Here is a 23,554-nt window from a genome sequence, read left to right on the forward strand (position 1 = left end):
TGTGGACGGTTCCCCAACCAGCACAGGCCGGAGAAAGCGAAGGTCGTTGCGGCCCTGTGGGCCGGGAGGTTCCTGCTCAGGCAGCCTGGATGCAGGACTTATAGTCCCAGGAGGTAACGCTTGCTGAGTCCTCCGTGGGAGATGAGGGTGAGGTCAAGGTTGTCCCTCACCCCCAGGACAGCCCTGGTGAATGACTATGGACTATGGGGAATTGCCTTCCATCCCTAATTTAATGGACTGCTTGACTGTTTGTTTGGGAACTGTTGTTAGTGGAACTGGGGGATATTTGCTTTTGTCTCTTGACTGGCCGCCATTGAGAATATGTAAGCACCTTGATTGTGAGTCGCTGTTGTTCCAGCAGGGTACCCTGAGAGGCACAGAGAGAGTGGCAGTGCCCTGAGAGCCCTGGCTGAGTCCAGGAAGTCTGGCTGAGCCCTGAAGATACCCTGGCTGTGCCCAGGAAGTCGGGCTGTTCCCAGAGAAAGTGGCAGTGCCCTGAGAGCCCTGGCTGTGTCCAGGAAGTGTGGCTGTGCCCACAGAGAGTGGCAGTGCCCTGAAAGCCCTGGCTGTGTCCAGGAAGTGTGGCTGTTCCCAGAGAAAGTGGCAGTGCCCTGAGAAATCCTAGCTGTGCCCGGGGAAACTAGTGGTACCCTAAGAAGTCCAGGAAGTCTGGCTGTGCCCAGGAGTATTGGTGGTGCCCTGAGAAACCCTGGCTGTGTCCGGGAAGACAGGTGGTACCCTAAGAAGTCCAGGAAGTCTGGCTGTGCCCAGGAGTACTGGTGGTGCCCTGAGAAACCCTGGCTGTGTCCGGGAAGACAGGTGGTACCCTAAGAAGTCCAGGAAGTCTGGCTGTGCCCAGGAGTACTGGTGGTGCCCTGAGAAACCCTGGCTGTGTCCGGGAAGACAGGTGGTACCCTAAGAAGTCCAGGAAGTCTGGCAGTGCCCAGGAGTACTGGTGGTGCCCTGAGAAACCCTGGCTGTGTCCGGGAAGACAGGTGGTACCCTAAGAAGTCCAGGAAGTCTGGCCGTGCCCGGAAGCACTGGTGGTGCCCTGAGAAACCCTGGCTGTGCCCAGAGAGCCTGGCTGTGTCCAGGATATTGCATTCACCCCCAGGCTCCTCGCACAGGTCCCCTCGCGGAAGACGCTTGTCGCGTAGATTGTGAGGCGAGAGCCTGTAGGGGTGGAGTGTGGGGGCGGAGCCCCAGAAAGAAGTTTCCAGGCTCTCGGCCTCACATAGAAAGGTGTTGGCTCAGGTAGTAAATGGCCAACTGTGATTGCATGGCCATCAGCTGTGGCTAGTTGGCCGTCAGCTGTAACCAGTGAGCCATTGGCCACTAATATAACTGCTGTGGCTACGCTAGGAGGGGAGAAGGAGAGAAGAAGGATGGGGCTAGCAAGAAGATGGCGGCTGGGCTGGCAAGCGTGGATGGCGGTTTGCGGACAGTGTGTATCCAGCCTCCAGTGAGAGTATAGTGCCGCCAGAGAGAATAAAGTGGTATGACTCCCCTACCTATGGCTCCGTGGGTGTTCCTTTTTGGCCTCACCATGTCCTGCGTTCTTGTGTGGGGAGCGGCAGCAGAGACCCCGCAGGCCTCCCTGCACGACAGGATGTACCACATTTGTTCATCCATTCATCTGCTGATGGACATTTGGGTTGTTTCTACCTTTAGGCTGTGAAAGTTGGCATACAAGTATGTGAATGTGTGTTTTCAAATATTTTGGGTATATACCTAGGAGTGGAATTGTTGGGTTATATGTTTTACTTTTGTAGGAACTTCGAGTATTTTCGCTGCACCCTTTTAAATTCCCACTAGCTATGTGTGCGGATGCCAATTTCTCTACATCCTTGCTAACACTTATATTTTCCATTTTGTTGATTGTAATCATCCTATGAGATGGAAAGTGGTATCTCAGTGTGGTTTTGATTTATATTTCTCGAATGACAAATGAGGTTGAGCATCTTGTCATGCATTTATTTTCATTTGCATAACTTTTTTTGAGAAATGCCTATTCAAGTTATTTGCCCATTTTAAATAAAATCGTTTGTCTTTTATTGTTTAGACAAATAGAATTCTTAATTCCACCTCTCCCCTCCACCCAAACCTGCTCTTATCTTCTGGACTTTAGTGGGATGCTAGTTCCTTAAACGATAAACCAAGGCCTCTTCATTGATTCCTCTCCTTTTCTTATACACTGTCTTTCAGAGACATCTTGGTTGGATTTGATTAACATCAAATTTAAAACTAGAATTCTCTTACTGAGGTAGAACGTAGTAATTGTTTGAAAAGTAGCAACACTGAGCTCAGTAGTACTTTATTACTAACTGATCATAAATTATTCTATTCTCATTATTTATAGGAACACATTTAAAAAAATAAATTGATTAGATTAAATGTTGCTTACATTTTATTGGTTTTTATTTAAATTTTAAAAACAGTTTCTGTTATATTTAGTTTTTGAAAGTTTTTTAGTGGAAAAATTCAAACATACATAAAAACTTAGAGACCAGTATAATGAACCCCTTAACATTCTTATATATGAATGTCCTCATGTAAAATATCATTATTTTACCAATCTCACATCTCTTCTCTCATGCTTTATTTGTTCTCGGGATCATTTTCAAGCAAATCCCATACATGACATTTCCCCAGTAGGTACTTGCTTTACAGATTTTTGTTGTTACCTTCATTTCTCTTTAGTGGTTTCCTTTCAAAATACATTTATTTAAGTAAAAAAGCTGAGTTAAAACTATTAAGTCAGTAATAATACCGGTGATATGCAGATATGGTAAAATCTTGAATGTGATATATGAATAAATGGTGTTTGAGAGCATTGCATTGAGGTACTCACAGTTCTTGAATTTACCATGTTCTTTATCATGTCTGCATGCCGTTTTCCTTACTCCTCCCTCAATCTGGAATGATCTTTCTCCTTTCTCTACATCGTACCAGAGAATACACTATTCATTTTTTATTTTTCAATACAATTTTTTTATCTTTACTTTTTTTGATCTTACGTTTACATTTTCCATTATTCATTTGCATCTTCTACAAAGTCCAACTCAATGTCCCAAAATAGAATTACTCTTTCCTATTTCTATCATAACCCATTTAACACGTCACAGCATTTATATATTTACTTGTTTGCCTCCATCTACTAGTCTGTAAATCTCCTGTGTTTTATTCATATTTGTATTCTGATCACCAAATAATGCTGGCCACGTAGGTGCTTAATAAATGCTTATTGATGGAAAGATAGGATGGATGATTCTCAATCCAAAGTTTTTATAATAGGAGTTTTGCTCCTCTCACATAGTGGAAATCAAAATTGGCCTGATAGTAACATCTTCTTTAATTTATTATGATGAACTCTACGTGATTGAAACAGCAGTACTTTCTCATACCTTATTTATACACCACCCAGTGCATTTCACTTTAGCTTGAACAAGAATGTCCTGTTACAGGGGTTTGTGTCATTCAAGGATGTGACTGTGGACTTTACCCAGGAGGAGTGGCAGCAGCTGGACTCTGCTCAAAGAGACCTGTACAGGGATGTGATGCTAGAGAACTATAGCAACCTCGTTTCAGTGGGTAAGGACATCTTCCCTCAGAAAGTACTGGTGTTAGTTACCTATTGCTGCATAATAATTATTCCAAAATTTAGTGGCTTAAAACAAACATTTCTTACTAACAATTTCTGTAGGTCAGGAATTTGGAAAGCCGTAGCTAGATGGTTCTGGCTTGTGGTCTCCCATGTGGTTGTTGTAAGATGTGGGCAGGGGCTTTAGCCATCTGAAAGCCTGATTGGGAGTGTAGGATCCATTTCCAAGATGACTCACTCACATGGCCACTGACAAGGAGTCCTCAGTCCTTGCTGTTCAGTGGCAGGTGATCTCAGTTCCTCACTGTGTGGGTTCGTTCCCCAGACAGAGTGATCTGGGAGCAAGGAGGAAGTCTCAGTGCCTTTTATGACCAAGTCTCCAAAATCTCCCACTGTCACTTTTGCCTTCTTGTGTTTAGTAAAAATGAGTTACTAAGTCTAGCCCATGCTCACGGGGAGGAGAATTAAACTCTATCTCTTGAAGGGAAGAGTGTCAAAGAATTTATGGACGTTTATTAAACCTACTATAGTACCCAAGTGACAGCCTTTCCTTTCTTGTTTGCTAAAAGCTGTTCATTGTCAAAATGCTTAATGAGCTTCATTTCAAGCTGTAAGTGTCAAAAGAATATTAATTTTGAGTACCAAATACTGTGCTTCTACCTCTCCAGTGAACTTGGATGAAAAGACAAGGGATACTGCATCTTTCTTATTCTTTGGAGACTAAAGACAATGGGCTAGGCCCGAGTTCTTAGTTTTTATAAATTGAGTTATAATGTGTCTAGTAAACTGTTCAAATCTTAAGTATACAGCTTAATGTGTTTTTCATATGTATACACTTCTTACCCATTACCCACATCAAGCTATGGAACATTTCCAGCACCCAGGCAGTCTCCTTTGAACCCCTTGCCATTTACCTCCTTTAGAGATAAAAACTGGTGGCTTCTGTCACCATTAATTTTGTCTGGTCTTGAATTTCATGTAAGTGGAATCACACAGTATGTAAATTTTTGTTGTCTGGCATCTTTTATTTAACATAATATCTGTGAAATTCAACCATGTTTTTACATGTGACAGTAGTTTGATCCTTATTATTGCATCGTATTCCATTTAATAACTGTACAGTAATTCATCAATTTATCCATGCTACTATTTATGGTTATTTGGGTTGTTTCATGTTTGGGCTAATGTGAATAAGCTGTGATGAACATTCTCCTACATGTTCCACTTCTGGTGGAAATAAAGATTTCATTTCTGTTGGGTATACACATAAGAGTGGAATTTCTGGGTCATAAGGCATATGTGTATTTAGCTTTAATAGATACTGCCAGACAGTTTTCCAAAGAGATTCTACTAGCAATGTATGAGTTCCATCCAGCTTTCATAATGTCGGTGTTTTTAACTTTAGCCATTCTGGTACATAATGCAGTGGGCCTGAGTTCTAGCTTGGTTGGTTGTCCACGAATGCCCAAGTTCTGCATCATTTCCCATAAACAGGATACCAGTCTCTGAAGTCAGATAAAATCTTCTTGTTGAAGCAAGGAGGACCATGGTTGGAGGAGAGCAAAATCTCAAGTTGGGCCTATCCAGGTAAGTGAGAACCTGGCATAGGGGAGGGAGGGAAGTAAGATTCGTATTGATTAGTAAGATGTCTATCTTTGAAATATGTTTTAGGAAATCATTCTCTAAGTCCATAGATATTTAGAAGTAGCTGAAGACAGTTGATTGCAATGGGATTGTTAAATATCTAAATGACATTGCCATGTGTCAAACACCTAGGTGACCTTTTTTCTTTGATTGAATGTAGAGAAAGAGGTAACCTTACCTGTACTCTGGATCTTAATATATGTCCACATCATTTAAGACATTTCTTAATTAGCTTCTTGTTGGCTAACATCCTCAGCATTCATTCTCCCAAAATAGGCTTATATTCCTCTCCTTACACATCCATGCATTCTTAGATATGCTCTCTTTCAAAGTTACTTACTGAGTGATATTCATATTCTTTCTAATTGCCTTCTGTTTTCCTCACCTTTTCAGTGTGAAATGTCTTAGAGTTATAATCTTTTGTTTTTAAAAAATATTCAAGACTCTGGTAATACAAATATTATTCCTTATTTGCCTATTTTCCTTTTCCACTACTTTCTCTGTGACCATTTTTACTTGATTGTTTATTATCTTGGTTGTTTTCCTACTGTTCTTCAATGCTGCTAATTAAATTTTCGTTTGAGTGTTATTCCCCACACCTGCATCTTGTAATTTAATCTTTCACTTTTTTCCCCTTGAGTTTAATCAGTTCATTTTCATTCCCTCCCCCCCTTTCTATGTTAAATTTTTCAAAAGTTGTGTTTCCTGGTGGTTTTCCATATCTTTAAATGCTTGTTTCAGTGTATTTAATTCTGTTTGGAGTTCAGACAAAATTTTCTTCTGCTTCCTGGCTAGTTTTTTGTTTTGTTTTGTTTTTTTAATTTTATTGGGGAATATTGGGGACAGTGTGTTTCTCCAGGGCCCATCAGCTTCAAGTCATTGTCCTTCAATCCTTCAATCTAGTTGTGGAGGGCGCAGCTCATCTTCAAGTCCAGTCTCCATTTTCAGTCTTTAGTTGCAGGGGGCACAGCCCAGCATCCCTTGCTGGAATTGAACCTGCAACCTTGTCTTTGAGAGCTCGCACTTTAACCAACTGAGCCATTTGGCCACCCCTCCTGGGTAATTTTTTTTGTTTTTGTTTTTGTAGGGGACAATGTCCTCTGTTGATTTCTATATAAATTCATTTCCTGATTTTCTGTAATAGTTCCCTATGAACTTTCCTTTTTTCTGTTCGATTTTATCGTATAATGGTGTATTTATAAGATTCTAACTTTATGGAGTTCTTTTCTGTTAATATAGCAAAGTCCAGGTACTTGAACAGCATCTGTCTTCCCTTCCTTCCTTTCTTCCTTTTTGTGATTTGGGAGGAGTTTTGAGTTTCCTGGTTCTTCTCTTTATTTCTGGGGCCCTAAATTTCCCTCTTTTTCTTCTTTTCCCCATCACCGCCACCCAATTACCAGAAGTCTTCCTTCTTTTTTTGCCTTTTTTCTTCCTTTGAAGTGGTCTGTTCTTCTAACTCAGCAATGCCCCATTTAAATGGAGCCAGACCCATTCCAAGCAAGCCTTCTTATGTCATCTGACCCTTTAAGATGCATGTACTTTGAAATGCCTTTCCTGCAGTTGTGCTTTAATCTGCCTGGTTACTTATACAGTAGTTTTATATTTAGTGTAGATTTAATTTTTCTGCTGGTCACTTTAACTTACTCTCAGCTTTTTTTTTGCTAGCGTTCTTCCTCTGTCTTTCCTGGAGTTATTTTTTTGGTCTGCCTTTGCTCTTCACAGAGCCTTGTGGTGGAGTGAGGGGGGTCAGACAAAGTGTGGGGAATCATATGGGACCATGATACTCAGCTCATCAACTCTTCTTTTTCCATTTTCCCCCTGCTCACTTCTTTTTATGTCTGTTTCTTCTTTAGTCTATGGGTTTTAAGATCATATTCTTAAATTTCAAATCAGACCATACTTATCAGATTTCTCTCTATTTCCATTAAAATAAAGAACTTTATTTGGGTTTTGTTTTCTAGTCATAAAAGCTCAAGAGCAAAGTAACATCATTTATGCTTGGGCTTTCTTTCAGACTTTGAGATTAGACCCAAAACGAAAGAATTAACTCCACAGAAGAGCATTTCTGAAGAAGTGATACTCCATAACATGATAGTATACTCGATTTTTGAAGACTGGAAACTTAGAGGTATGATAAATAACCAGGAGAACCAAGACAAGTTTTCGAATCAAGTTGCATGTGTTAACAATGAATCACTGACTAAGGAAACACTGGGGAAAGTATTTCATCTGAACTGTAATACACTGGGGAAAGTATTTCATCTGAACATAACATCCAATGAACACATCAGAGCCTTCATGCAGAAGTCACACCTCTTTGCACAACCAAAAATTGTAACCAGTGAGAAATCATATAAGTGTATTCAGTGTGGAAAAGCCTTCAGTGGAAAGTCAGGACTCATTGTACATCGGAGAATTCATACTGGGGAGAAACCATATAAATGCAATGAATGTGAAAAAGCCTTTATTCAGAAATCACAACTCACTGTACATCAGAAAACTCATACAGGAGAGAAACCCTATGAATGTTGTGAATGTGGGAAAGCATTCATCCAGAAGTCAAACCTCATTATTCATCAGAGGATTCACACAGGGGAGAAACCCTATGAATGCAATGAATGTGGGAAAGCTTTCATCAAAAAGTCAATACTTAGTGTACATCAAAGAGGTCATACTGGGGAGAAAACTTATGAATGCAGTGAATGTGGGAAAGCCTTCATCTGGCCATCGCAGCTCACTGTACATCAGAGAATTCATACAGGAGAGAAACCCTATAGCTGTAATGAATGTGGGAAAGCCTTCATCTGGCAGTCACAGTTCATTGAACATCAGAGAATTCATACTGGGGAGAAACCCTATGAATGCAGTGCATGCAGGAAAGCTTTTATCAAAAAATCACAACTCATTGTGCATCAGAGAATCCATACTGGGATGAAACCATATGAATGCACTGAGTGTGGAAAAGCCTTTAGCAAGAAGTCACACCTCACTGTGCATCATAGAATACATACTGGAGAGAAACCCTATGAATGCAGTGAATGTAGAAAATCTTTCAGCAAGAAACCTACTCTCATTGTTCATCAAAGAAAGCATATTGAACAGAAAAAAACCCCTTTCAATTGAATGAGAAAACTTTAATACAGTGATCAAAATTTAGAATTTTAGAATTTATCATAGAATTTATATAGGCTAGAAATTATATGAATTTACTAAACATGGGAAGCCTTCAATAATAGCTCCAGAACTATTAAGCACTAGGAAATTCATACTAAGAAGTAAGTTTGAAAAAATCATGTTTCAAAAAAAACCACGACTACATAGGATATCTTGGTTCACACTGAACAGTGAAAGATTTTTAAAATGTTCTAGAAAAATCTCAGTTACACACGATTGACTTATTCACTATGAAGGACAATTATTTTAAATGTGTACTCGTAAGAAAATTGAATGCTCAGGAGAACAATGGGACAACCATATATAATCATTCTTCAAGCGATGTAGGAATGGCATTCAAATCCAAATTATCTGTTAGTTGGAAGTGAATATGAATATTTACACCTGCCTTTTTTTCCCCACACTAAATGACAACATTCCCCCACATCTTAAAACACAAAGTGTAAAAGGATAAATTGTAGCTGCAAAGGCAATATGTAAAAAGTATTACATACAGTCTTACCCCTACTCTTCCTTGATGTGTATAGAATGAAGAGAGGATAAAACCAATGAATTTTTAAAGACTTCAAAATTCAGTGGTAGACTTAAAGAATATTGTTTGATGTAAAGCATACAGAGGTAAAAAAGATGCCGAATAACACAAGACTGAAAGAGGGCAAAAAAGTGGCTGTAGACAGTGTTGGCATACTCAACACATGACAAAAGTAGTTCTGCACAAGGAATTTCTGTTCATACTCCTGTTAGTTTTCAACTCAGTGCAGTATTAACAAGCATAGTTATGCATTGCTTAGGATCTTTGTACTCTTGTGATGATCAGAATTAAAGTTTTTTTTAAAGCTTCCTTTATTAGATGTTTCTGCCACACAGACATTCTAGTAAGCATTTGACACGTACTTATTTAATCATTGCAGCAAATGTATGAGCCTGGCTTTATCACTATTTTATAGATGAGACAAGTTAAGGCCACATCGCTAGGAAGTGGAGGGTTGGGATTCAGACCAACCTTTTAGCCCCCACGCTATTCTGTCCCATTAGGGACATAATGGCTGGGTGCCATGTCACTGCAGCTGCAGGCAGAATTGAATTTAATTTGATTGTATATCATACGGTTTTCTGTATCCTGTCCCTACGTTATATTGAATAAATTCACAAGAAGCATGCATTTTAAAGGGGTTATTAGATTCCAATTTCTTACATGTAGAAGCTGTTGGAGATACTATGGTTTTTGAGGTACTGATTTAGGAATATCTGTTTTGCTGCCTTGTAAATTTCCTTGTGACCATCCTAAACATTACAAATTAATTGTTTTTTGGTTTGAAAAAAACTAAGTCTTTGTTTTGTTGATCTGTCATTTTAGCTCCACAAATTTTATTTATATATATATATATATATATATATATATATATATATATGTATATGTATATGTATATGTATATGTATATGTATATGTATATATATATATATTTTTTAACAAATTCTGTCATTACCCAAGGTATGCTTTCCTTTTAAAAAATACAATAACCCAACCTTATATAAGTTATAAATGTTTATTGTCAAGTAAAATTATGAAAAGAGGTGTATTGATATCGAAAATTGTTTTAAGCCTTTTCTTGAATGAAGGTGAAACTGATACATCATTTTGAGCTTGATCCTAAACTTTTTAAGATAAAATGTTTCTTAGATTTTAATGTTTAGAATTGAAAATAGTGAATAATAACCATGGTTATTAATTTAAATTTAAAAATTTTAAACTTTCAAATAATGATTTTAAACTAAAGTGAATTGCAGTCATGCACTTCTTTTATTAGTCATTTCTGAAAATGAATGTTTATCTGGGATGTGAATGTGTGAGATTAATTTTCTAAACAAACATATCAGAAACTATAATATCACGTGCCTTGCCCTTCAATGGTGTTATATTAGAAACTATATGATAATGTAAGTTGCAGTCACACCAATAATTTGTAGAACTCTTGTCTTTTAGAATTTCCTTCAGTTCCAGCTTACCTATTATGTCTCATATGAAACCAAGTAATATTTTCAGAGAGTCTTCAATCATTAGAATTCATATTTCTAGCAATTACCACTCCCACTATCAACCCATTAATTCTGTGCGTGATTTCAACAAGAAGAAAGCTCTTTAAACAACTGGAATTTGAGAGACTACACAAGAAATCATGATTGATTCCCAGGGACTTTGAAACATTACACTATACATAAACTTTTAGCTATTTCAAAGTTTTTAGGCACAGTTAAAAGTTGAAACAAATGGAACTACACTAATAATGCTGAAAATATGCCTTAACTTGGTTTGCAAATTAAATGATTAAAATGTTAATCATGTCTGCCTTTGATATGCTAATGTTTGTTTAAAGTTTTTATATACCGATGGTCACTCAGTTGCTTGCGTGTCGTATTTATCTCAAGTTCTTATCACAGTTGGGCACTTCACAGTTGAATATACCCTATTTCAGATATTCTTAGGGTATAACAGATCAAAAGAAAATTTTACAGCTTTAAATGTTTTATTTGAAAAGAAGAAATGTCTAAAATCAATTTTCTAAGCTTCTACCTATGAAGATAGAAAGATATGAGTGAAGAAACCCAAAATAAGTAAGAGACTATAAGTAATGTAAGAACACAAATCAGTGCATTAGAACAGGCAAAATCTGGCTAATTGCCTTTTTTCCATATAGCCCTTAAACTAAATCATTTTTTTTAAAAGATTTTATTGGGGAAGGGGAACAGGACTTTATTGGGGAACAGTGTGTACTTCCAGGACTTTTTTTCCAAGTCAAGTTGTCCCTTCAATCTTAGTTGTGGAGGGCACAACTAATTCAGCTTCAAGTTGTTGTCCTTTCAGTCTTAGTTGTGGAGGGCACAGCTGAGCTCCAGGTCCAGTTGCCATTGTTAGTTGCAGGGGGTGCAGCCCAGCATCCCTGCGGGAGTCGAACTGGCAAACTTATGGTTGAGAGCCCACGCTCCAACCAACTGAGCCATCTGGGAGCTCAGCGACAGCTTAGCTCAAGGTACCTGTTCAATCTTATTTGCATGGGGCGCTGCCCACCATCCCTTGTGGGACTCGAGGAATCGAACTGGCAACCTTGTATTTGAGAGCCCGTGCTCCAACCAACTGAGCAATCCGGGAGGCAGCTCAGCTCAAGGTGCCATGTTCAATCTTAGTTGCGGGGGGCAGAGCCCCCATCTGTTGTGGGACTCGAGGAGTTGAACCGGCAACCTTATGGTTGAGAGCCCACTGGCCCATGTGGGAATGAACCGGCAGCCTTCGGCATTAGGAGCACAGAGCTCCAACCGCCTGAGCCACCGGGCCGGCCCAACTAAATCATTTTTAATGGGTCATAAGACAAAACAAAAGTTAATAAAAACCATGCAACAGAGACCATGTATGATCCACAAAACTCTAGTGTTTTACAGGAAGTGTTTGCCAATCCATGAACTGGAACATACACAGACAGTAGAGAATAGTTAATGAAAACAACAGGTGGTTTGTTGACATGACCAATATAATTGATAAGTCTTTGGATAGACTGATCAAGGAAAAGAGAAGACAGAAATTACTAACAGGAGTAAAAGGTGACACCACTGTCCTAGAGTCAAAAAGATAAGAAAATTAATAATTCTATTTTAAAAATTTGCCAACTTAGATGAAATGGAAGATATCCTTGAAATACATAAGTTACCAAAACTAATTAAAGAAGAGAATGCTCACAGCCCTATGACAAAGAAATTATAATTTGAAATCATCCATAAAAGAACAATCCAGGTCTTCATGGCTTCACTGCTTCCATTCTGTCAAATTAAAGAAAAAATAATATTAATCCTACTTGAAAACTTTCAGAAAGTAGAGGACAATGAACATTTTCAAATTCATCATACTGGATTAGTTTTATCCTGAAACCAAAACCAGACAGTATAAAGGAAATCATAAGCCAATATCCATGATGACTATAGGTGTAAAAATTCTTTAAAAATTTGTATATTGAATCCAACAATACATAAAAAGTGAAATGTGTCCTGATTAATTGGAATTTATTCCAGTAATGCTAATTTTTATTTAAACATCTGATTATCAATCCAGGTAATTCACCATGTTAAAAGAATGAAGGGGAAAATGCCCATGATCATCTCCATAGACAGAAAAACCATTTAACAAAATTCAGCATCCATTTATGATGAAAACTCAACAAGCAAGCAACAGATGGTAACTTCTACCTCTAAAATTTTTATGATTAGTGCTTTCAAAACTTATAGCAGAGAACTTAACCAAGATTGGACTCCAGAGGGCCTGTGGGAGGAGCTCTCACACCCTATGTTGGTTGCAAAGCCCTACTGGAAGAAAGTTCTAAGGTTACAACAGTGCTATGGTTATGATATCCCCTCCCCTTATATTCTTCCCCCCCCCTGTAAAAGAACTTCCTACTTTTCCTTGCTGCACTTTTGTGCACATGGCTCACCATGTCTGCATATACCAATTGCAGTCCTTTTTTTAGAATAAATCCTTTTTGCTGGTAGAATACCTAGTCAACTGTTTGGTCAACACTGCTTTCTGCATAACATCAGAAATAAAGCAAAAATATCTGTTCTCATTTTTATTCAACAAAGTAATAGAAGCCCTGCCCAATGTAGTAGAAGAAGGGGGGAAAAAAATGAAAGGCATAGAAATTGGGAAGAAAGAAGTAAAAGTTTCTTTATTCACAGTAAACGTGATTTTATATATAGAAAATCCTTTAAAAAAATCTACAAATATTAACTAATGTAAAAACAAATTTTGCAAGGCCCAGAATAAAAGGCCAACATACAAAAAGATTGTATTTCTGCATATTAACAACCAAATATTGAAAAGTGAAATTTCAGAATCCATTTACAATAACATCATAAACCATAAAAACTGAGGAATAAATTAACCAAATATGGGCACTGAAAACTGCAAAATATTGCTGAGAGAAAATTTAAAACTAAATAAATGGAGAGATCGATTACTTTCATGGATTGTAATACCCAATAATGTTATGTCATTTGTCCCCACATTGATTTACTCATGTCTAATTAGAAACCCAACAGGCTTTTTTTTTTTAAAGAATAACTTGATGAGCTGATTCCAAACTTATGTCTTATATGGAAGTGCAAAACTTAGAAGAGCCAAATAATTTGGAAAATGAACAAACTCGAAGGACTTACACTGTCAGATTTCAACTCAGGGTAAGTATCGGCCTAGTGTAGGTGTAAAGACAGTGTGGTATTGGCCTAAGCATAGATTTAGATCAATGGAATAGAGAGAAGAGAATGTCCAGAAATATACCCACACATACATGGTCAATGGATTTTTTAATAAACTTTTTTTGGGGGAATAATTTTTGATTTAAAAAAGTTGCAAAGGTAGTAGAGAGTTCCCATACACCTCTCAGCCAGTTTCCCCTAATGTTCACATCTTATATTACCATAGTAAATGGTAATCTATTCCAGGCTTTATTTGAATTTCGCTATCCTTTTTCTATTCCAGAATCGAGTCCAGGATATTATATAGCGTTTAGTTATCATGTCTCTTTAGTCTCCTCTGGTTTGTGACAGTGTCGAGAGTTTTTAAAATTACTCCACAATATTGCTGCCTTTCCATCCATTTTGTGTGGCTAAGTGGCCTGCAGGGATCTTGAACTGACACCAGCCCCTTCCTAGAGTGTGTGCACAAGATAACAGCCCATAGAGTCACAAGTAAGTGTAAGATCCTGTTCCATTGTGATAAACAGTCTTTCCTCCCTCCCTTCTCCTTCCCCCTTGTAGCCCCTTAGGTAAGACCCCCAGAGCTTACCAAAACCCCACTTTTAACATTTGAATTGATCAATCCAGCTTTAGTCCAATAACCCCAAAGCACTCCACCCTCAGACCCTTATAAAGGCATAAGCTTCAGGTCTTGCAGCTCACTCTGCTTGTATCTTGTCTTGACCACCCTGTGTGGCCCCTAGAGGACTTCCTCTAGAACCTCTGAGTAGTAAACTTCTCTATTCACTTTCTCCTGTTATCTTTGCTGAACCTTGGCTCACCATCCCACATCCAGGGCCTACTTAACAAATTTTAATGTAACAAAAATCACATAATAGATAGCTTCTTAGTCTTTCCTTGATCTTCATAATCTTGACTGTTTTGAGAAGTATTTTTTCAGGTATTTTGTAGAATTTCCCTCACATTTTTTTTTTTTTTTAGCCATTCTAGGAGTTGTGAAGTGGTATCCCATTGTGGTTTTAATTTTCATTTCCCTAATTTTAGTGATGCTGAGCATCTTTACATCTGCTTAATGGCAAATTGTTTCCTTTGGTGAAAGTTCCAAATCTTATGCTCATTTTTAAAAATCAAATTATTCATCTTTTTATTATGGAGTAGTAATAGTTCCTTCTGTGTTCTGGATACAAGTACCCTATCAGATATATTTTGCAAAAGTTTTCTCCTAGTCTGTGGTTTTTTCACTTTCTAAGCAGTCTGTTTAAAGAAGAAAAGTGTTTAATTTTCATAGGTACAATTATCAATTTATCCTTTTGTGGTTTGTGCTTTTTGTATCCTCTTTAAGAAATCTTTGCCTAAAGTCACAAAGATTATTTTCTGGTTTCTTCTAGATATTTTGTAGCTTTAGCTCTTACATTTATGTGTAAGAGACCTATTCAGTTTTAATATGCTTGCAAATTAAAGTTGAGGCATGTTTTTTGTGTATGGATGTACAACTGGTCTGCACCAGTTTTTCAGAAAGATTATCCATCTTTATTGAATTATATTGATACCTCTTTCAGAAATTAAATATATATGTGTATATATATTTGATTTTCTTTTTTCCATTGATACTTACATCGATGCTTATCACATTGTCTTTATTAAGTCTTGAAATCAACTTTGTTCTTTTTTCAGAATTCTTATGACTATTCTAGATCCCTTGCATTTCCACATCATTTTAGAATCAGCTTGCCAATTTTTACAAAGAAAATTGAAGGGATTTGATTGAGATTTTATTGGACCTATAAATCAATTTGGAGATAATTAACATCTTAGCAAGTTGAATTTTCCTTTCCACAAGTATGATATATCTGTTTATTTAGATCTTATTTAATTTCTTTCAGTGTTTTGTGGTATTCAATGTACAGGCCTTATGCATGTTTTGTTAAAATTTCTCTAATAACTTCATATGTTTAGGTTACTACTGTAAATGGTGTTTTATTTTCATTTCAATTCCAAATTTTCATTGTTTATATATAAAATACAATTATTTACTGTACTACTTGTTTAACCTTACTAAATTCACTTACTGAATTTATTTGGGATTTTTGGAGATTCCTTAGGATCTTGTATGTGTAAATTTTCTATGTGCAAATAAAAACTAGTTTTATTTACTCCTTTCTAATTTGTATGCCTTTAAAAACTTTTTTCTTGTCCTATCACACATTACACTGGCTAGTACATATAACAATGTTTAATAAAAGTGAGAAGAATGGACCTCTGCTTTTTTCTGAGTCTTAGGAAGAAAGCATTCAGTTTTCACCATAAAAGATAATGTTAGCACTAAGATTTTTTGTAAATGCCCCTTATTGATTTCAGAAATTCCCTTCTATTCCTAGTATCTAAGAGGTTTTGTTTTGATTTGTTTTTCATGAATAGATATTAAATTCTGTTAAATGCTTTTTCTACATCTGTAGATATGAGTGTATGATTTTTCCTTTTTGTTCTGTTAATATTCAGTTTTATTTCTTGATTTAAATGTTAATTCAATTTTACATTCCTGAGGCAAACCCTATTTGTTCATGGTATGTTATTATTTTTACATATTACTGTACTAGTCACACTTCTCAAGTACCCTGGTTCTAAACTCCTTGGCCTCCCTGATGTCTGATTTCTTTCTCCTTTATTCAGTGAACCATTGGAGTGAGTCTATTTGAGATATTCCTCCTTGAGGATTTATCCTGGAGACTTCCTCCAGGTTGTAAACTGGGGCAGTGATAGAGCTTATCTCATTAGTTTTTCTCTTTTCTTAAGGATCACAATTCTGTGCTATCTGATATTCAATGTTTGAAATTCAATGTTTTATATGTTTTGTCCAGTTTTCTAGTTGTTTAAGGAAGAGGATAAGTCTGCTCTCTTATTCCATCATGGATGGTTGTGGAATTCTTTTCTCCACCCCCCCCCCACCCCTAATAGGTCTTTTAAAAATAGAGTTGTCACGTTTATTTTCAACTTCATCTCAAAATGAAAATGCAAAAAATGGTCCAAAATTTCTTGGCAAAATACATTTACAGAAGAATTTCCCTACCTGATAAACTTATTTAGAAAGCTATAATAAAGTATTATGTTATTGGCACAGGAGTACAAAATGGACAGCCAAATGTATATGTATATAAATATTTGGCATTTCAAATCTGAAGCCATAAAAGTGAGATCGATAGATTTGAATAAATAAATAAAAATATTCAAAGTTAGAAAAATAAGAGACAGACTTGGGGAGAAATATGTGCAATGCATACGGAAAATATATTAATATTCAGAATATAGCAAAAGTTTCTATAAATAAAACAACTATAACCTATCTAAAAGAAAAAAAATTAAATGATAAAACAAGAAATTGACCAAATAAAACATGAATGATACCTAACTTTACTAGTAATCAAGGAAACAAATAAGATGAAGAAGACATCAGATAGACAAAAATCATTTTTTAAATTGATATATAAGTCAGGTCCCAGTCAGGTAAACAGAACCTATGCCACAGAGTTCAATAGAGGGACTTTAATACAGAGAAGTTGTTGTGAAGGTGTAAAGATACCTAAAAAGTGCAAGAGGACAATGAGACACACCAAACATTAGCAATAGTAGGCCCTTTCATGATGCCAGAGAATGAATATGTCCTCCCAAAATTCACATGTTGAAACCTAATCCCCAATGTGATGGTACTTAGAGATGGGGCCTTTGGGAGGTGATTAGGTCATGAGGCCAGAATCCTCATAAATGGGATTAGTATCCTTATAAAAGATACCTTAATTGTATGTGTAAATTTTCTGTTTGCAAATAAAAACTAGTTTTATTTACTCCTTTCTAATTTATATGACTTGAAAAACTTTAAGAGCTCCTTTTCCCCTTCCACCAAGTGAGGACTTGGAATAAGAGGGCTTGTCTATGAGCCAGAAAGTGGGCCCTCACTAGACAAGTACTATATCTCCTGGCACCTTAATTTTGGACTTCCCAGCCTCCAGAATGAGAAATTCTGTTTATAGCCAGCCAGTCTATGGTATGTATCCTGTTACAAGAGCCCACATGGAGTAAGATAGGAGCACTGCTGGTGAGGGGATAAATCATTACTGCCTTTAGAAAGATAGTTTGACAATATCTAAAATGCGTTAGTCCTCTGTGATTTTGCCCTACCAAATTAGGGTGTGAATAAAGATCTAGCTATAAGCATATTTATTTAATATTTGTTTATAATAGCAAAACTGGAAACAATATGCTACTATTGAAATATTTTATTTAGACTTGGTTTGATGGAAAACTATGCTACCATTACAATAATAATGAAGAATATTTAAAGTCATGAAAGAAAATTTACAAAAAATTAAGTTAAAAAGCATTTTCAATACATTACATTGCTCTACTTTTAATTTTAAAGTATATAGTACATATTCAAGCATATATAATTATATAACATATTTATGCATAGAAATACCCTAGATATTAAAATAAATATCATGGGTATCTTAAGTTTGGGCTTTTATCTGATTTTAATTTTGTTATTTTTCCTTATTTTTATTTTCTGCAATTCATACATATTCTTTCTATAGATAAAAGGTATGTACATTCACTGTTAATTAAATTCAATTGTTGGATTTTTTCCTCAAGAATAGATGTAGAGGAGGGCACAAATTTATCTACAAGGACTCATCAAAGCACTATTTTTGGTAGCATTAAGGTGAAAATAACCTAAATTCCTAACAGAAACACATAAATGCTAGAAAAAAATTTTTACCCCCCCATCCCCACACACGAAGTCATGTTGAAGAATGAAGCTATCAGATTGATTTTTAGAATGCTATTTATACACCACGGCGTCAATGATTCTCTCTTTGTTATGGAATTCCGTCTAGTTTGGATTTTTTTGAGGTCCTTTTTTGCTTGTCTGTTGAATAAAAGGTTATCTATAAATCATCTATTGATATCTTGTTATCATGGATAGGCGTTACGTTTGTGTAAGGGAAAAAATTAAACGAAAAACTTGCATCTCTTTGGATTCGTATTTGTCTACAGCAAGGAAAAAAAAAGCTTTTATTTTCTTTTCCTTTAAATAACAAAAGAGCAACTCGTATTTGCAACTCGCAATATGACGGAAGGCAACTCAGTAGCGGGTAGGAGACGCTGCTCCCGCCGCTCTGTCTTTGCAGTGCACGCTGGGAAATGTAGTTCCAGGCGGTCGCTTGCGCAGGCGCACTTCCTGGTTTGCGGGGCTCTGGATACCCTGACGGTATCCTTTTTCCGTGGAGATGGTGAGTTTGTTCTTTCCCTGACTCCTGCACAAGAGGGCGAGGGAGCTGGGGAAGGAGCTCCGTTCAGGACTGCCCCAACCTCGGGGATGGGGCGGGGCGAGAGGGGCCTGAGAGAGTGCATTGGCCGGGCTTGGAGGCGACGGGGGAGGAGCGGGGGAAGAAAGGCGGAGATTAGGGGACCGGGGTTGGGGTTTGGTTCGCGTTGGAGTGGTAACCTGAATCCCGTATCCCGATTTGTTCAGGCATAAGGCTCTTCCTGGATTAGGGGCAGGCAGAGTCCTGGCTGTGCATCCCCAGCCTTAAGGGTTAGGGTTTGGGCTGTAACTTCTGGGTTGGGGGGCGGGGAGAGTACCAGGACAGAGCTTGGGGCTTTTGGGCCTTTGGCTGTGGTGGGATCAGTCGGGCAGATACTCAAAGGGGAGGAGTCGCCACTCCAGACCTTGGCAGGGAATTGCAGAAAAACTGATCTAGGAACTTACTGGCCCTAGAATTTAGGTCTCCTAATGTCCAGTTCTTTTGCCTTTCCTCTTAAACGCACGTCCTCTAGAAGTAACTTTTTGTTTGTTTTGTTTTGTTGGTGAGTTTCTGATGCCTCTTCTATAAAGAGCTGTGGAATTGGTTCTTTACTTTCTGTGGGCTGTGAAGAACAGTCGATCTTTATTCTTTGACATGGCATTTGTGAGCGCACTTTGAAAATCTTAAAATGCTTTACATGTGTTATTTATGATTTTTATTAATAGACATGGAGGGGGCTGGTGTACTCGATGTCACCCATCATGGGAGGGACAGAGCTTTACAGTTAACCCTGTATCTGGATCTCCAGATTGGCGCTGTGTCCCTGAACACTGCGGTGACCGTAGAGACAGGGTCAGAGCTCCAGACAGCAATGTCCATGGCCTTTCCCTTTGTACTTTGCAGGGAAGGAATCTGTTCCTAGATTCATTCAGACCTTAGTTTTAGGGAGAGTGTGGGTTACAGCCAGGTAGTCAGAGAGGGTTTCCATAAAGACAATAATCCTGATCTCTCAAGGCCCCTTCTCTTTTACAGCTCTGCCTTCCCAGGTCTCTACTTGGTTAGGTAAGATGGCATTAGAAGGGAGGACCTGACCATTGGCTCCTGACTACATTGTCTTTGTTGAGGAAAAGTTTTCAAGGCATTTGTACCCTAAGCTAGGTTTAATTTCTAAAGTTACCACCTGAAGTTTGAAAAATCACATGTAGTTAAATATCCCTTGAAAATGTCTTAAATTGCTCATAATTTATATGTACATGTTACATGTGTACAACAACTATGCAGTAACATATGTATAAATGTACCCAAATATGTTCTAAACCAGCTGTCCCCAGATTATTTATTGAATTTCCATCTTTCCCCAAATATGTGAAATGCTGTCTTTATCATATATTAAATCCCTATAAAAGAAAGGACCTCCTATTAGAATCTTTATTCTTTTTTATTGTTTGTTCTGTTACCCTTGTGTCAGTCCTATTTAATTAACATAGCTGTGTAATACGTATTTATTGGCATCTAATATGGACAAATCCCTTCTCATCCTCCATCTTTTTTCAAAAAACATTGATTAACTTGGGGGGCATATTAGTTTCATAGTGCTGCTGTGACAAAGTACCCAAAGTACCACAAACTGGGTGACCTTATTGTCTCACAGTTCTAGAGGTCAGAAATCTGAAATCCAGGAGTCAACAGGGCCATGCTGCCTCTGAAACCTGTAGCTTCTGGTGGTTTGCCCACAGTCTTGGACATTCCTTGGTTTACAGCTGCATAACTTTAATCTCTGCTTTCACTGTCACATGGTCTTCACCGGGTGTGTCTCTTTGTCATCCCATGACCACCTTATAAGGCCACCAGTCATACTGGATTAGGGTCCCACCCTGCTCCAGTATAACTTCATTTTAACCTAGCCGGACAATCAGCTCTAATGAAGTATAATGCAGGTTATATGCAGGAAATAATATCCCTATTTCCAAATAAGGTCATATTCTGAGGTACTGGGGATAGGACTTCAACATATTATTGGGGGGGGCTGGCACACTCAACTCACAACAGGAAAGAACTAGCGTCTTTAAAATATTGAATCTTTTCACTCAAAAACAGATTTGTCAGTTGATTCTCAACAACAGAATTGCTGTTTTGAAGTTACTGTGCCTGTTTTTTAGACTGCTTTTAAGATTGTTCTCTTTGTCTCTGACTTTCAGAAGTTTGACTTTGATATCCTGGGTGTGCTTTTCTTTGTATTATGCTTTCTTAGGGTTTGGGGGCTTCCTAAATCTATGAGTCATCAGTTGGGAAAATCTTCCATCCTATTTCCTTCAAATATTATATCATTACTGTTCTCTCATCTTGTTTTGAGGCTCCAGTTATATTTATGGTTAGACATTTTGAGTAAGTCTCATAGGTCTCTTTTGCTCTAATCCTTTTTTATAAGAGATAACCTTATATGAAAATATATATGAAAAGAACTATATAAACTGTGTAATCAGGAAGTAAAACATAAAACAAGACTAAATGGTGCTCAAAAGAAAAACAAGAGTTGTGGGAAAATAGTTGAGGTAAACAGATTAACTGAAATGTAATGAGGTATCTTTTTGTTTTTATTGGTAAACTTTTTATTTTAGAAGCGTTCTTGATTTGCAGAAAAATTACAAAGATGATACAGAAAGTTCCCATATATCCCATAGCCAGTTTTCCTTATTATGATTTATGACAAGAAATACATATTTGGCCTTAGTCCTGGTTTCTGACACAGAGCTCCTAAAACTCTTGAAATTTCCTAAGTGATGACAGCAATAAAAATTGTCTTTTGTTTTGTTAATGAGGTGACTTTTGGCCTTCGCTTAAGATGGGGCTGGTTGCCAGGAGAACCAACCATATGATTAGAGGGTTGGAACTTTTAGTCCCATCCCCCTGACCTCCTGGGAGGGAGAGGGGCTGGAGGTTGAGTTCAATCCTCAATGTCCAATGATTGAATCAGTCGTGTCCACTTAATGAAGCCTCCAAAAAAACCTAAAAGGATGGGGTTTGGAGAGCTTCTGGGTTAGTGAACAGTGGAGATTTGGGGAGAGTGGCGGGCTCACAGAGGGCATGGAATCTTCGTGCTCTTTCCCCATACCTTACCCTATGCATCTCTTCTATCTGGCTATTCCTGAGTAATATCCTTTTATAATAAACCAGTAAGCTGGTAAGTAATATGTTTCTTTGAGTTCTGTGAGCCACTCTATCAAATGAATTGAACCCAAGGAGGAGGTCCTGGGAACCTCTGATTTATAGCTAGTCTGTGAGAAGTGCAGGTGTTACCGGGGAGCAAGCCCTTCTCAGCGCGGTGTCCGGATTCTTGCCAGGTTCTTGGCATCTCGAGCAAAGAATTGAACGAGACACAGTAGGACAGTGGTGAAAGAGCTGTGTAGTACCGTGTTGCCCCAAAATAAGACCTAGCCGGACAATCAGCTCTAATACATCTTTTGGAGCAAAAATTAATATAAGACCCAGTCTTATTTTACTATAAGACTGGGGAATAGAATAGAATAGAATAGACTAGACTAGACTAGACTAGACTAGAATACTGGGTCTTATATTAATTTTTGCTCCAAAAGAGCATTAGAGCTAATTGTCCGGCTAGGTCTTATTTTCGGGGAAACATGGTAGAAGTGAAAGTACACTCCAAAGAGTTGGGAGCAGGCAGAAGGGAGTGGCTCAAGGGCCCCAACTAACGAGGCCTTGGTGGTTTTTATCCTTTTTTCTTTACAGTGGGTTACTCCTCCCTAATTGTGGGGGTATTTGATTGATACCTGTGATTGACAAGAGGCTATTACCCTATTACCTCATCTTTTTATATTGCACAGGTGTGAGTGACTGGTCTAATCTAGTTAGGTATTTTGTATTCTTTAGCTTCCTTGTAATGGCTAATGGTTATGGGCAAGTTTGGGCGGAGAGGGGAGGTCTTTTGGGCAGTTATTTCCCATAGACTATGTTGGATGTGCAGGAATGTTACCTGACTTATCCAGGCATCTCGGAGATCCAATTCCTCTCTCTAACTGCCTGTCTTGTGTCCCCCTTGAGAGACGTGATCCCCATAAATCTCTGTGGGAAGTTGAGGGACAGGAGACCTCTTTTTCTGTATCTGCTTCCTGCTGAATGTGACCATTGTCCCTGCCTAGTAGGGATTCATGGGACTCTCACCCTGTCTGATTTTAGATGCGGGAAAGGGGTCTCAAGATCCGCCTGGAGGACCACGTTGACCTCTGTGGTTGGGATGTGCTGGAAGTCTTGGTGGGGCATCACTTGTATCCTAATGGCCCCTAGATAAGGAGAGATAGATTTTAGTTAATAGAGTTAAAAGTGTTGCCCCTAGAAGCAGGATTCAAAGCCATCTACGCAGGGTGACTGTGTGATGAAAAGTTTGTTCAGCTTCATGGAGCCTGTGGCCTTTCTTCTGGTTTAACTGTCGTTTAGTTGTTGTTCACCCGAGAGCTAGGCCTGGAAAGAATGCTGTGCTACAATGACTATAATCAACAAGCATAAATGACAAGTTTTAGGGTAATTATCTAAAGCCGGGGGTAGGAGATTTCTATGATTCAGGTTAAAAACAATCTGTTTA

General features: G+C 37.9%; 2 protein-coding genes across 4 annotated transcripts in view; both read left to right on the top strand.

The window, feature by feature from the left end:
• The window catches only part of LOC141571171 (uncharacterized), a 35,747-nt gene extending 24,933 nt beyond the window's left edge, over positions 1-10,814 (top strand). For all 3 annotated transcript variants that reach the window (XM_088793129.1, XM_088793130.1, XM_088793128.1), the window contains exons 3-5: positions 3,465-3,591; positions 5,096-5,188; positions 7,260-10,814. In XM_088793129.1, coding sequence (XP_088649255.1) covers positions 3,465-3,591; positions 5,096-5,188; positions 7,260-8,368 — 1,329 coding nt within the window. In that variant the 3' untranslated portion in view covers positions 8,369-10,814. The remainder of the gene's footprint in view (positions 1-3,464; positions 3,592-5,095; positions 5,189-7,259) is intronic.
• Positions 10,815-18,880: 8,066 nt separating this feature from the next.
• Positions 18,881-23,554, top strand: part of LOC141571170 (salivary lipocalin-like) — a 29,774-nt gene continuing 25,100 nt past the window's right edge. Inside the window, exon 1 of the mRNA XM_088793133.1 lies at positions 18,881-18,942. Within this exon, the coding sequence (XP_088649259.1) occupies positions 18,940-18,942 (3 nt within the window). The 5' untranslated portion in view covers positions 18,881-18,939. The remainder of the gene's footprint in view (positions 18,943-23,554) is intronic.

The sequence above is a fragment of the Rhinolophus sinicus genome, chromosome 16 (assembly GCF_057876585.1).
Source record: "Rhinolophus sinicus isolate RSI-liver-muscle chromosome 16, RSI-T2T, whole genome shotgun sequence".
Taxonomy (NCBI): Eukaryota; Metazoa; Chordata; class Mammalia; order Chiroptera; family Rhinolophidae; genus Rhinolophus; species Rhinolophus sinicus.